Source organism: Paralichthys olivaceus, chromosome 3 (assembly GCF_024713975.1).
Source record: "Paralichthys olivaceus isolate ysfri-2021 chromosome 3, ASM2471397v2, whole genome shotgun sequence".
NCBI lineage: Eukaryota > Metazoa > Chordata > Actinopteri > Pleuronectiformes > Paralichthyidae > Paralichthys > Paralichthys olivaceus.
The window spans coordinates 17622010-17635739 of NC_091095.1; the positions used below are offsets into that span (position 1 = coordinate 17622010).

Here is a 13730-nt window from a genome sequence, read left to right on the forward strand (position 1 = left end):
GAAGGTGTTTTCCTCTTTTTCCAGGCAAGGTCTCACAAGTTTAGTCTCTTGTGTAACAATATTTTGACGTTTCTGTACAGTGTATAGTTATATTCATTCACAGGTGTGAATGTGTGTAGCTTATTTAATTCCTATGTTTTATTACTCTTCATCTCTTGTTTTTAGACCAGGTAATCTTGTCAGTCATGATGTCAGCTCTTGATTCTATATCAAATAAAGGAAGACACACTAATCGTCCTCTTTCAAATGTTGTGTCCTTCACTGCCCCCATCTGTCTCCCTCTCTGTATCTGACTCTCTAACAAACACAGCGCAGTGCCAGATGCTGCTCTTTCCCTGGTTTGGACTTCTGGTTCAGTTTTGTAGCTCTCTAACAGTCTCTGATTGCAAGCCGGTGCTCTGCCAAAGAGTGGAAGTGGCGTCATATGGCATGCCATTCAGTAAAAACTTCTCCGAACGCAGACATGAGACACAGTTATGAAGTGTATGGTACTCAGGTTTATTTGCAACATGTAAATTGTTGCTATTTAGTAAAGATGCTTGTAAAGTCCTTGGTAATTGAAAGAAGGTTATGTGCATTTTATAAATCCCTCCTGACTGGAAATAAAAAAATGTGTTTAACAGCAACTTATCAAGGAATTTATCATCTGAAAAAAGATTTGGTTCTTTATCACCTGACAGTATTTAAGTACCATTTTGAGGTACCTGTGCCTAAGTTAAGTATTCCAATTTAAAGCAACTTTTTTCCACCTATCCACTTTATGTATTACAGTTGTTTTTGTGTAATATTGCTTACAAACAAATCAACCAGCAAACAGGGATAAAAACATAACCTCCAAGTTAAATATTGTTGTTTTTACACCAACTATTATTTATGGTTATATTTCAGATGAATATTGAATTTTAATTAAATTTACATTAGCTACGATACAAAACATGATGTTTAAGCCTTATTGACTTGTCAACTCCACCAAAACAGTAACATCTGATCTGACCCATATGTTCAGTTTCAGATCTCTTGTTGTAGCTATCATTTACACCAAAGAGGGAACTTTACTGTGAGACTCTCATATGGTTTCATTTAAGTAATTTAAAAAAAAATTGCTCTTTAAAAGAAAGTTATACTAAGTAAGCATTGTTTAAGCTACTCACAAAACCTCTGGTCCTCAACTTGAACCCTGAACCAATCTCCAACCAGCTACAATAGCAAAATGCTGCTCACATGATGTTAAAACTCATTATAGTACATCTGCCAAATATTTTTTCATTTTGCCACTTTAAGTAGGTTTTGGTGATATTACTGTACTTTTACTGAAGTAGGATGTGGTACTTGTACATATAAAGGAGTTAAAACCTTTGTCATAATTAAAGATCACAAGCAGCTTCAACAATATGAAAACTGCCGAAGATGATACATAACCATGCACTCAATATTTTGGATGAGAAGATTATAAGACCCACTATGTTCTCAAAGAAACAAGTCGCATTTTATTAAAATTTCTAAAAATAACCAACTGATTTTATCTTTAAATGCCCACACAATCAGGCTGCTATATTGTAAATAACCTGCGATGTTTTAGATAAAAGATGTCGAATATGAAACATGAAATGATTATTATTTTAAAATCAGTATCTATCACAAACAAAAGCCCTGGAATCATTTTTACACAGAGACAGTGCCCTGAAAATAACTCAAACTTGAGCTTTTGTGCGTTGTTCAATCAAAGCAGTGGATAAATCCTTTGGACTTACTTCTACTCACACTAAATCCTTTCACCACATTTCTTCTCCGTGTAAGAATATATCTCACTGGATATTAAAACAAGTGCCACTGTCAGTTATGATTGTTCAATTCTTCGGGCCACCGACAACTCCAGAGCTCATTTCTCAGCCGCTCTCACGAGAAGCACAAGCGACAAGTGGTGGTGACAAGTCATTGTTTCCTGACAGGTATTGGACAGGCATAAAAGACAGGACCACTGAGCGCTCAGACATATTTCTACAACCCTCGTCAGCTCTCCTCTGGAAGATTTAATACCACCGAGCGAAAGAGCGGATTGACATTCCTTTTCACTGACTTTCCTCGCCCACTCTCACGTGTGCACACACACACACTCACAAGGCATTACTGCATCAGTATCCAGAAGAAGCTCCTGTGCATCATATAAATACACGTTACCTCATCCATAAACAGCACAGCAGCCTCTCTTAGTCATTCTCATTGGAGCCTGCTACCCTAAGCTCAATAATGAGAGACCCTCCAACACACTGATTATAGTCCGATCACCTGGTTATGGCTGTCATTACCAAATCATGTCCAAATGGGAAACAATAAACATACATAACAGTGTGCACTCATCTGAGGAGCACAACTCTAATCGCTATGTGATGTGCATACAATGCAGCCTGGTCGCTCGTTTACCAGTGGCCGCAATTTCATCCATCTTTTTTTTTTTAAGACATTGTATGGCCATATTGGTAATGTTGTGTTAACCTAAAGTACAGTAGATTGATCATTGCAGCTTTAACTGAAAGAAAACAAAACATACAGAACTTAAGTTTTCTTTAAGTTTAACGTTTTTTTTTTTTTTTATTGGACAACGAGAAACTGAAACAATACTAATGTGCAGCTGGAACAACCAAAACAATGAAATGAACATTTGGATTCTCCGATCTACACCGACTCTCCTCAGCAGCACGTTTCAGTAGAAAGTTACACATGAGAACAAAAAAGCATCAGAACATGAACGGTCAAAAAGAAAGTGCTGAAAATAAAATTCCAGTTATTGGCATCATAAAAAAATTAATCTTTGCTTGCTGACTGTGAAAAGTCAGAAAACAGTGTAATGCTACAGCTTTTACAAGTTCACACAAAAATCCTTGGGCCATTCCCCTAAAAAGACATGAAACCACAGGTTCTAAATATTATCCCTCTACTGTAACTCAACAGCACATGTAACTTGTTTCATACAACTGAGATGGCAACGTTAGATCACATCAATCTAGAAAATACAAAACAAGAGAATAGATTAACTGTACTTTTTTATTTTTTATTGAGGTGAGGCCACACTGGATCCCATGTGTTACAACTCTATGAGACAGTCTGTGCCGGGGTAGTCTGGGAGGTTGAGCTCGTATTTTTTCTGGATGTCATAGGGCAGGAAGCGTCCAGCCAAGAAATGCTTCCCTGTGAAACTCGTGGCACACTTCTTTGGTGCTGTAAGCGAGATGAGAACGTCGGGGTTAATCCCGTCCTGACTCGGTTCCTCTATATCCCAACCTGAGAGAGACAGGAAGAAAGAGATCATTGTGATCATTTTCAGAATTAGCAGGTAGTGTATTTAGGGTATGATGAACTCACACTGAGCAGACTGTAGAATGTATCTGCCCCGTGTACCTCCAAACTCCAGTCTGGGAGCCAACGCTCCTGTGCAGCTGCCTGAAGGCTCATTTATCATGTGTTTCCAGCCTGATATCTAACGTTTGCATGAACACCTACCTGAAGGCACATCCACACTGGCAATGGGGATCTTGACTTGCTTCAGGGTGACCAGAATACCAGAGTAAGGCTCCTTAATGTCGGTCCAGTCTGACTCTGGGCCCAGCATGGCATCAATCACTAGGTTGTAGGCATCGTTTATGAGCTGCACCTGAACACAACACACCTCAGTATGAACAGTTTACTCCAATTGACTTTTCTCAGAGACCAACAGAACTATCTTTATTGTTCCTACAATTATGACTTTTGTCATTTATCTTCCTACAACCCTCTCTCACTGCAAGTATGGAGCATTACAGTATGTGGCTGATGGTGTTAGACCTGGTGTTTACATCCGTCCTGAGAGATCTGATCACAAGTTGTCAGCTCTGAGCTCATCTGTTCTCACCTGATATTAAAATCCTGCCAAGTCTGTGATCACTTGGATCAGATCTCAATTCCCCGTTCTATTTGCAAATAATCACATACATCATTTTCAGAGACCAGATGATGTTTTTAATGCCTAAGTTTACAGATCTGCCGATGTCCCTGTGTGGAGTATAGTTTGTGTGTGTAAGAAAGAGAGAGAGAAGTCTGGAGGGGCTGAATGAATCTTGTACAGTTCTGCTGTGAAGAAAGCGCTAACCAATTAAAGAAAATGATCGAACATAATGTGTATATCAGTGTTTATATTGTGGCGATGGCAACAAGCAAATCAATATATAGACACTGAGAAGCATCACCATATGTTTGATTCATTATTAAACTGTAGCGGTTTAGAGAGGTCAGCTTCATACAAGGAACAGGACTTAAAAAGAATGCGGCCACATGCATCCCAGACCACATCCTAACATGGTTGGAGTGATCAGACCTGATGTCACCGAACATCAAACATAGCTCACAGCCAAGCTTAGCCAATCAGATTCAGAGCAAGCTAACTACTGACTGGTGTATTAATGGTTAAAGAAGAACAAAAAAACAAGGGAGGCCAGGTTTGTTTTACTACATATAGCACTGTTGAAGGCAGTTAGCAAGGTAAAAGAGTTGATGGAGATGATGACAGTTTAATTTTGAACTGCAACTAAAGATCAAAGTGAACTGTGGACCCCCCCGACTCAGGAGAGCTGAGTAGCTGAGGGAACAGCTTTTAGTGATATGAACTTTGCCAGAGATTCAATATTAACATGGATCCTGATGCTAAACCAGCTTCTCTGCTGTTCCTGCCTGATGTTTGAGCAGTCAAGCAGCTCCTTGAAGAGTCATAGAGAGGACGTTCAAATCCGAAAGTCGCGTTGTACTTAACTCATAAATGAGGCAGTGGATCAAGTGGCTGCACTGAGCTTGACAAGGTGAAGCCAATGTGTGGACAAGAATCATGCAGTTCTGAAGAGACTAATCTTGAACTCCAGGTTCTGCTTCACTTTGCTCTCATATAAATGTTTGTAAATCCGACTTGTCTCCAGCTGAGTTTACCAAATCTAATGGTTATCTTCCACAGCTATAATTTCTTTGTGTTTCCTTGCTTGGCTTCAGTCGAGGCATAGCAACACAAATAATGTACTAAACACACTGTAACGTTGGAAAATATCCACTTTCATTCACTATCACTGCAAACTACTAAATCTTTGTATAAACTGTGGCTGATAGTTTTTGCAGAGAAAGAGGAATTGGATTGTGTCCGATATGTTTTAATGGATTTACATTAGGATCTGTTTTCACAGCCACTATGGAGAGGAGGACCACTAACTCTTTCATTGTTTGACTGTTTTAAGATGGAGGTTTTTTAAGTGAAGCTATCCTTGAATGGCACAGAAAAGAAAACAGTATTTTTCCAGACTTTTCCTCAAACTTGTTTTTTTTCTTGTTAAATACTAGTGAGATTACGGGCCTACAGTTATTGATTCAAATTAATCATACGAAATTTGGATGAACTGCCCAAATATTTGCCCAAATATTTCCTAATTTTACACGAGCCACAACCTGAAACATTTAAGAGCAACTGGTCTGAATAAGATTCAACAATTTAGTCAAAAGCCACATGTCGCAACAAATTGTTCAACAACAATCACAATCAAACTGCACTTCATGGACAGACCCCACTGATGTCCATGCAAATGGAATGTGTAGAAATTATTATTGTGCTGCTGACCTCTGTGGGGAGGTAGGAGAGGAACGGGATGTCCATCTTTTCACACTGAACCGTGAAATCCTGGTGTAGACTGTGAGAGGAGCGTTTGGGGTGGTAGATGGTGGGCTCATATTCCTACATGAGACGAGGCCACAGGGAATAAGAGCAGGGGGGAATACAAAGGAGGAAAAACAGAGAAAGGTTAGCACAATATCTACACAGCCTATGATGCATCGATGGACGTTTGGGCCGCAGTTCACGACAAGTAAAAATACTGTTAACAAGTGATCAGCAGTTGTGGTTTCCTACAGTCTGTTCCCTGAATGAATACTTCCTTTATAAACCGAAGAGTAGAAATCCAGACACCTGCAGTCTGAAGAGTCTGTGATGCTCAGCAGGAAGCAGCTGTGACCTCACTCATAAAAACCTGGGTCCAGTGTGTGTGTGTGTGTGTGTGTGTGTGTGTGTTTCTGTGTGTGTGTGTGTTTAAAAATCAGTTCATCACAATACACTGAAGATTAATAGATTTTTATCTGCAGTGCTCATTTCTTTTAATACAAATGCTTTAACTCTAAATAGTCCACAGCATGTTGCTATTGACTACAAGCAGAGTTACTTGGGCTTGTTAAATGTGGAAAGTCACTTTTCTGCTGAATTGCAAGTGGACAGGTTAAGTCATAATTTTAGGCTAAGTGTCGTTTTAAAGAACGGGGTCTATTTCAGTTACAGTGTATCAGAACTGTGTGCAAGAAACGGTCTATTCTGAAGAAAGAACCACACGAGGAGGAGGAAATGTAGAAATCGCTGGTTACATGATATTTAAAAGGGTTTCATTGTTTCTCAAACAATGAGATTTATTCTTGAAGTATCAGATTTATTTTTTCTTTTATAGAGCCCTAGGCTACTCAGTCATAATACTTCTACCATATTATATTTCAGATGCAAATTCTTTATACTGAAGACCTTTAATTGGCACTGTCCAACATGACAACACTGTACACTGTAAGTGGGATTTTAAGTGAGTGACTTGTACATGTAATGAAACATGTTTGATCTTGTATCTGTACTTTTTCATCAAGTAAATTACTCGAAATCTTCTTCATGTTCATGAGATCCAATTACCTTTGCTGTTCAGGGAGGAGACTGATATCTCAAAATCCAACAAATTAAACTAAAACACTATGTGGCTCAATATCCATGGAGAGAATATGTTATATGTGGTAATATGTTTATATCTAAATCAAAAGGATCACATATTTTGCATTAACATCTGGCCAATCTGGCAACTAACAAAAATAAAAAAGTTTCAAATGTGTGAGCTGTGAGCTGTTACAAAGAAAGTGATCCATCAGGTCAAACCAAGCACGGCCTCCTTCGGTATCCCAAACCAATCAAACCTCCACAGTCACCGATCACCTGACATCATCGAGCGAGCAGACAGAAAAACAATCTACTGTGTGCGTGCGTCTGTCCCACTGGGTTTGCCCTTGACCTCATCAGCAGCCAAACCATCTAGCTGTGTGAAACTAAGAGCTCCCCATGCCTGTCAGTGTCACTGAGCCTGAACAGAAATGAGCCATGAGACACAAACAAGCTGAGGGCACAGACAGGGTCTTTCTCCAGTTAATGCTCACAGACAACAGGGTCACACTTCCTCTCTCTGAGGGATCGTGGTGGTGTTTTGTCAGATTCTGTTTTCACACAGCTCATTAGGAATGAAGGGATGAGGACAATTAAGTCTTTGACTAATGAAACAGTCTGCAAAACTTTCAATACAACATCTTAATGTTAATTCTAGGACTGCACCACAAACTCACCCAGGTTTAGATTAATTTAACTAGCTAGCTAGCTAGTGTAATCTGGGCACACTGTATATATCCTGGTGACACTGTTGAACTTCTATTCTATACAGATTTTTATAGTTCCTTTTATAGTTCCTTTATAAGGCATGTTTACCTATTTATTACTGCCATCTGACATCTATTTTTGTTATTGTACCCTTTGCAGTGTAACCCTGAAGTTACACTGTATACTGTTGCAATTGGTTAATGTCATTTAAAACATCACTAAAATCAAAATTGTGAAGTTTCCATGCAGAGACTGTCTAAGATCACATGTAGGGAGCCAAACATAACATCACATCCACTTGTTTTACAGTATGTTAAAAACACATCAGGACCAATGTGCACTGGACTTAGTTTTTGTATTGATCCAACTTTAGCTTTGATCAAAGAGTATGGATGTCGTCCAGTAAATGCACGATTTTGTTTTTCCGTATACCTAACAGTGGAAATAATCACAGAGTTATGACAGACTCTGACACGACCTGACTTTGTGAACACGAACATCTTGTAGTGACGTGAGAAGCGAGTTGGCCTGGTCGCCAGCAAATGATCATTCATTTCTATGCTCTGTCTGATCACATTCACAGCTCTGCATCAGGGACTCAACGCTGTGTGTGTGTGTGTGTGTGTGTGCTAATGTTTGTGTCTCACGTGTACACATGCATGTCTCCTTGCTGACAGGATCACGTCGCACCATGAAAAACATAAACTCTGACACCAGCTCCACAGTCCAAAGTGAGTGCTCCAGTTTCTTAAAGTAAGAGCAGACTCAGACTCATGTGGTCCCAGTCGGCCATTGTAGTGTTTGGTCAAGCATTATAACAAAGTAAAAAGTAATAAAATAGCAGACATAACACATAAATGATACCTTTTAAAAGATGGAATAAGCGCCCAACTTCTAAAAGTTTTTCAGGTCAAGTTACTGAGAAGTCCCTTATTCATTTCTCAAATGGAAGATTAAAATATATCACTCTCATAGCCTGTCCTCTGACCTCATCCTTGGCCTCAAGAGAGAAAAAGAGTGAGTGGGAGATAGACTCCACAGAGAGCCATCAGCCTGCCTAAACAAACTCTGTCTAACATGGTTTTATTCATAGCTATAAATGCTCTGTAAATCCAGCATGTCAGACATATATGGTTAAGTGTATGGATGCATTCCTCTATAAACCAAAGATCCCAAAAACACACATCCATTCTTTCCCTTCCAATAAAGTCGCAGACAGCGGGGCAGGCAGACGTGCACTCAAATGAACTGCACTGCGTAAAAAAATATACTATTTTGGCTGTGGCCATAGTCTGTGATGTGTTTGGAGAGGATGGGTCCTGCCTCCAAAAACAATTTGTCTTGGATTTGTCAGTCAGTGTGTGGCCTGCGAGGGAAACATCATGGTCATGACATCATATCGTGGCTGCCGAGCGTAAGACGCAGACGGCTTTAACGAGAGTAACAATGGCATGATATCATGGCTGTCTGTGTGCCCTTGCAGTGATGGTAATGGGATAATGTCTCTGAGCAATTTGCAGGAGCAGAAATGAAACAGTAAAACCTGTCTGTGGGATCCTGTGTTGGTCCTGATGTGAGACTGTTTATTTGACTCTGATATAACTGAAATGACTGTGCGAGCATTTGTTGTGTTATCAAAAACATTTACTCTGCTGAAAATATGCTTTCGTATTATCAGCTACACCGACGCATTTCTGTACAATTGTTTACTTACAAATATGCGCAGGTGTCGGGCGCACACCAGGCCGATGGAGCCGTTCTGATCTGGACCACAGATCACCAGCACTGTTGGCTGCTTCTTTGCTAGAGAGCTGAGAGGGTAGGCCTAGTGGAGACAACACGAGAGACAAATAAAGGGTGAGAGACGAGCTGATGACTGGGCGGATGGAAAGTTGTGAGACAAAGAGATAGAAGAGATGTACAAAGGAGAAAATAGAAAGGGTTAGTAAGACAAAAACAAGAGGAAGATCGATGGTCATCAGTGTTCAATAATCCTTTGGACTTCAGGCTTCTCATTCAGGGCAGGTCATCCGATCTGTGCCTCAGCCTCTGCATTGTATTCAGAGTGCCTTCCTGCAGCATGCCGCTCATGCCAGACTGGGGTGGAAATGGAACCAGGTCCATTGTCTATGAGAAAAAGCCCAAACTTATTAAAATAGCCCTGGCAGTAGGGGAGAAAATACCATTGTCCTTTGCCATGGGATGCTTCCATTTATACACCACACTTTCCGTCTCTGCCTTGGCTGCAGCGGATTGCTGGCATCTGCCTCATTTACTGGCCAAACGTTTCCTTGTAAATCACCCTGTGCCTTCTGAAACAAGACAGGTATATACATGCCTGCGCACAACTGTCAACCTGAGAAGACCCAAAAAGAAGTGTGTGTGTGTGTGATCTATTTTTTTAAAGGTCATAGCATCATTTCCTAAACCAGAAAAAGAACTTTAACAATGGAAAACCTGTCCAATTAGAGCCCAATAAATGTTTGTCAGAGCACGAGTTGCAAGAAGAAATAGCCTAGTTAAATCTAAGTCGGAATAGCAGTTCACAGTTACACTGTGATTACAGCCCACAAATTAAAGTGACACTATTTTCTAAGTATGAAACATGTATTAAAAAAATAAAATCACAGGATATTTTTAGAACGAAACAAGAAGTTTAAATTTAAGTTCAAATTTTTTTTTATTTGTTAGCAATTTATGAATGAATATTTATTTAACTTGTGTACTTCGCAGATATTCACTTCCGTAACAATGTATGTGATTGATTCACAAAGAGGACAAATACATTATAAAAGGTAACAAGAGATATAATGCAATACCATTTAAAATCAAAATTTGAAATCAAGGACAAAAAATAAAACACAACATAATAAAAAATATCGGGAAAAGAAAAGGACAAAATAAACATAATAGCTTATAACAGGTAAAAGCCATTTGGTAAAAGAGTTTTTTGAGATATGATAGAACTACACACAACCTAACAGGATATAAGTATCCTGTATTTTCAAGAGTAATTATGTATGTATGAGGTCTTGACCCTGTTATTCAAGTATTGTTTTCCTCCCCTTTAACTAATATATTGCAATTTCTTTGCATTATAAGTTGTAGAATGTCAGGCAAGTTTTACATAATTCAAATTGAGCTGCTTTATTCACTGTTGTTAATTTTTGGCCCCTTGAGCCTGAATTAGGCCAAAAATTCCTCCACTGAGCATAAAGCCCATTAACTTCCACTTCCACTAATGTATTCACGGCAGGAGAAAGTTCATATGGAGAAATAGGCCATTCTCCACTTTGGATAATTGGATATAACAAGACTCAGACTGCATTAACTAGAGCGATGGATCCAGGAGGAGAGACAGCGGCTGTTATCTCCCATCATAACAGCTCAGCTGAGAAATCATCACACAGACTTAATGGGCCATGGCTGATGGTAATATCAGGAAAGAGGAGCAGGGAGCGATCGAGACGGAACGGAGACGGGAGGTACACAAACTAAAAGTGTACAACAGTAAATCAGGGGAGAGTCATTCATTTTCATATCTGATGAGACAGAAGCTCTTTGTGAGTTTCACACTGTGTAACATGATCTGAAAAATATAACCTCTCAGTGGCACTCACTGCAAATACGTACTGTGTGTGCTAACCTGCAAATTAGAGAGGAATGCTAACTCATCCCTATACAGTAGGTGTTTTATCGACTGAAACAAAATATCGAGGTGAAAGAAACAGATGTAGCAGACTTGAGCGGCACCAATCTATATATTTTTGTTAACAAGGGACCAAATAACATTATTCAATAGGCAGTAGCAAGAAGCTTTTTTCATCTTATTTCCTCCAATAAACCCACCGTGAGTTAGTAAAATGGAGGTGGTTTTCCTCAGGAGGTGGAGGAAACCAAACCAGAGCTAAAAGTAGAGTAAATATTAGACTTTAATTCATCTGGTGGACAGAAATACAACTCCTGATGAATTTTCCTGCTGCTCCATTTCGGCTGGGTATGTTCATGTGCATCAGCATACAATAACTCATATTACCTCCTGGATTAATTACCTAGAGGATCAGTGATATTAATGCTAGAGCCATATTATTCTGCTGGAGAATACATTTCTTTTGAAGCTGAGCAGCACTATGTGTTTTGAAGAGTTTGTCTGATCTCACTTTCGACAGAAGCTTGATACACTCTGACACATCTCTATCGTAACCAGTGATTTTTCTTATGATGGGTTTTAGAACCGATAACAAGTGTGTGAAGGCAGAGGAGACAGAGGGCATGTCTAATGGGTGCCTGTGAATGGAGTTGGTGCTGCTGAAGATGCTCCTGGGTTTGTTTTGTAATGGAAAATACTGGCAGAAGGACTGCAGGGTCAATCTTCACACAAATAATCACTTCATGACTACTTTAATTACCATTTTAAAAACAACTTCTAAGATTGACCTGATGCCTGGTGCTTTTTAATGTGGTACCCACTAAAGCATGGCCAAAACAAAAGACAGTTGAATGTATTTTTTTTTCTTTTTAAATATATTTTTGGGCCTTCCACCTTTATTGATGGGACAGTAAGCATGAGTTGGGGAGACAGTGGGGAAGATATGCAGCAAAGGACCAGGTCAGAACCAAACCTGTGGCCACTGAGGGCTCAGGCCATCGCTACCAGGTGAGCCAGTCGTCTGGATTTTTAACCTTGATGATCGCTAAATCTCTTTCTTATACCAAGTAACTATCTTAATACGAGTCTATCCATTATCAATATCAACAAGGTCAAAAGGGTATAACAGGACCAACATATAGAGACAAACAACCATTCACACCTAGAGAGGGAGGAAGCTGAAACCCACACAGACACGGGGTAAACAAGTCTATGATATACTGGATTCCAAAATTGTGTGACTTTTCTAAAATCAAGCTCAAACTGTATTGACAGCAAATGTAACCACAGTACTGTTTTAGAAAAACAATGTTTCAACACTCTGTTTCAAAGTTGTTCAGATGGTTTGCAGTGTTTGAGATATTTATGATATTCCTGATGTGTCTGAGATCTCTACAAGTGCAGCCAGATGGTTTGTTGCATCTGTTGAGCAGGTTTTGTGATGTGGTTGCTACTTTTCCTCTGCCTTCCTGTAGAACTTTGTACATCTTGGTTTAGTATATATATATATATATATATATATATATATATATATATATATATATATATATTAAACCAAGATTAAATATTCTTAATTATATATATATAATTAAGAAATATTGCATAAATGCATCAGGACCAATAATTAAGCCTAATCTATCTAACTGAGAGGAACCAGGAGTGTAGGGTTAAGGGCAGAGCAGTGCTGGGACCCACCACGACCACACACATCCACACAAACACAACCACCACACACACACGGCACACATACGCACGAAAAATACAGCTTGCTTGATTGCAATTCGGTCTCTTAGGGAGCACTGCTTTGATGTAAATGTTAAAGACACATGTGCATTCACTTTCAATCAACCTGAAACACACACTGATCCTGAGAAAACATTATCAGGGCCCTAAAAACACAAATATACTCCCATATGCAGACAAACAGGGGTTTTAATAGGACACTAGGAGACCTGAAGTCCGGGGGCTCCTGTAAACTATTAGCTAATTTATTGCCGTGTGGTAACAAAAACATCTTCTGTCTCCACTAAGGTGATGAAAAGCCTCAGACTGATACAGAAACACATACACACAGTCTGGACCTGATGGCTGTGGCTGCTGGAACAGTACACGGATTACTTACAGAAAACCTAAAACCAATCTGGCAACCAGAGGTGTAGGTGAGTGTGCGTGAGTGAGCACATGCTCGTTTGTGTGGTGTACTTGGAGGCCAGCAGCAGCAGGCCTGTAGTGAAATCAATGAAATCAGACTGTCTGCATCTCCGTCTACTGTAATTTTCCTTAAATAGCAGTGATGTCATGTAAGCGGTAGCGTGCTGCTGGCGGCTGTGGGCAGCAGAGATCCACAGCGTCCAGGGCCATGTTTGTCTAGTAAGGCTATGCTGTTGGGGCTGCTGGTGGAGGGCCCGGCATGGGGCCAGCAAGGGCTGATGATAATAGAGGGGAAGTGGATGTGGTGGGTTTAATCACATACTCACACACAAAGTCTCTGCTTCTGACTGATGGTGCTGCACACTGCCCGTCTAAGCTTTTACCTCTTTCTTTTTCATGTTCGTCATTTTTCATCTCACTGTCGTTTGACTGTATCTGTTGTGTGTGTCTGTTGCAGTCCAACCGTAATTACTTTCT

The 13730-nt window shown here is 39.8% G+C and overlaps 1 protein-coding gene across 2 annotated transcripts in view; it reads right to left on the bottom strand.

Annotated features, from left to right (window-relative positions):
• Positions 1–2553: 2553 nt before the first annotated feature.
• Positions 2554–13730, bottom strand: part of yjefn3 (YjeF N-terminal domain containing 3) — a 37931-nt gene continuing 26754 nt past the window's right edge. For both annotated transcript variants that reach the window (XM_020080708.2, XM_020080709.2), the window contains exons 3-6: positions 9168–9278; positions 5627–5740; positions 3499–3649; positions 2554–3279 (exon numbers count right to left, since the gene is read on the bottom strand). In XM_020080708.2, coding sequence (XP_019936267.1) covers positions 3083–3279; positions 3499–3649; positions 5627–5740; positions 9168–9278 — 573 coding nt within the window. In that variant the 3' untranslated portion in view covers positions 2554–3082. The remainder of the gene's footprint in view (positions 3280–3498; positions 3650–5626; positions 5741–9167; positions 9279–13730) is intronic.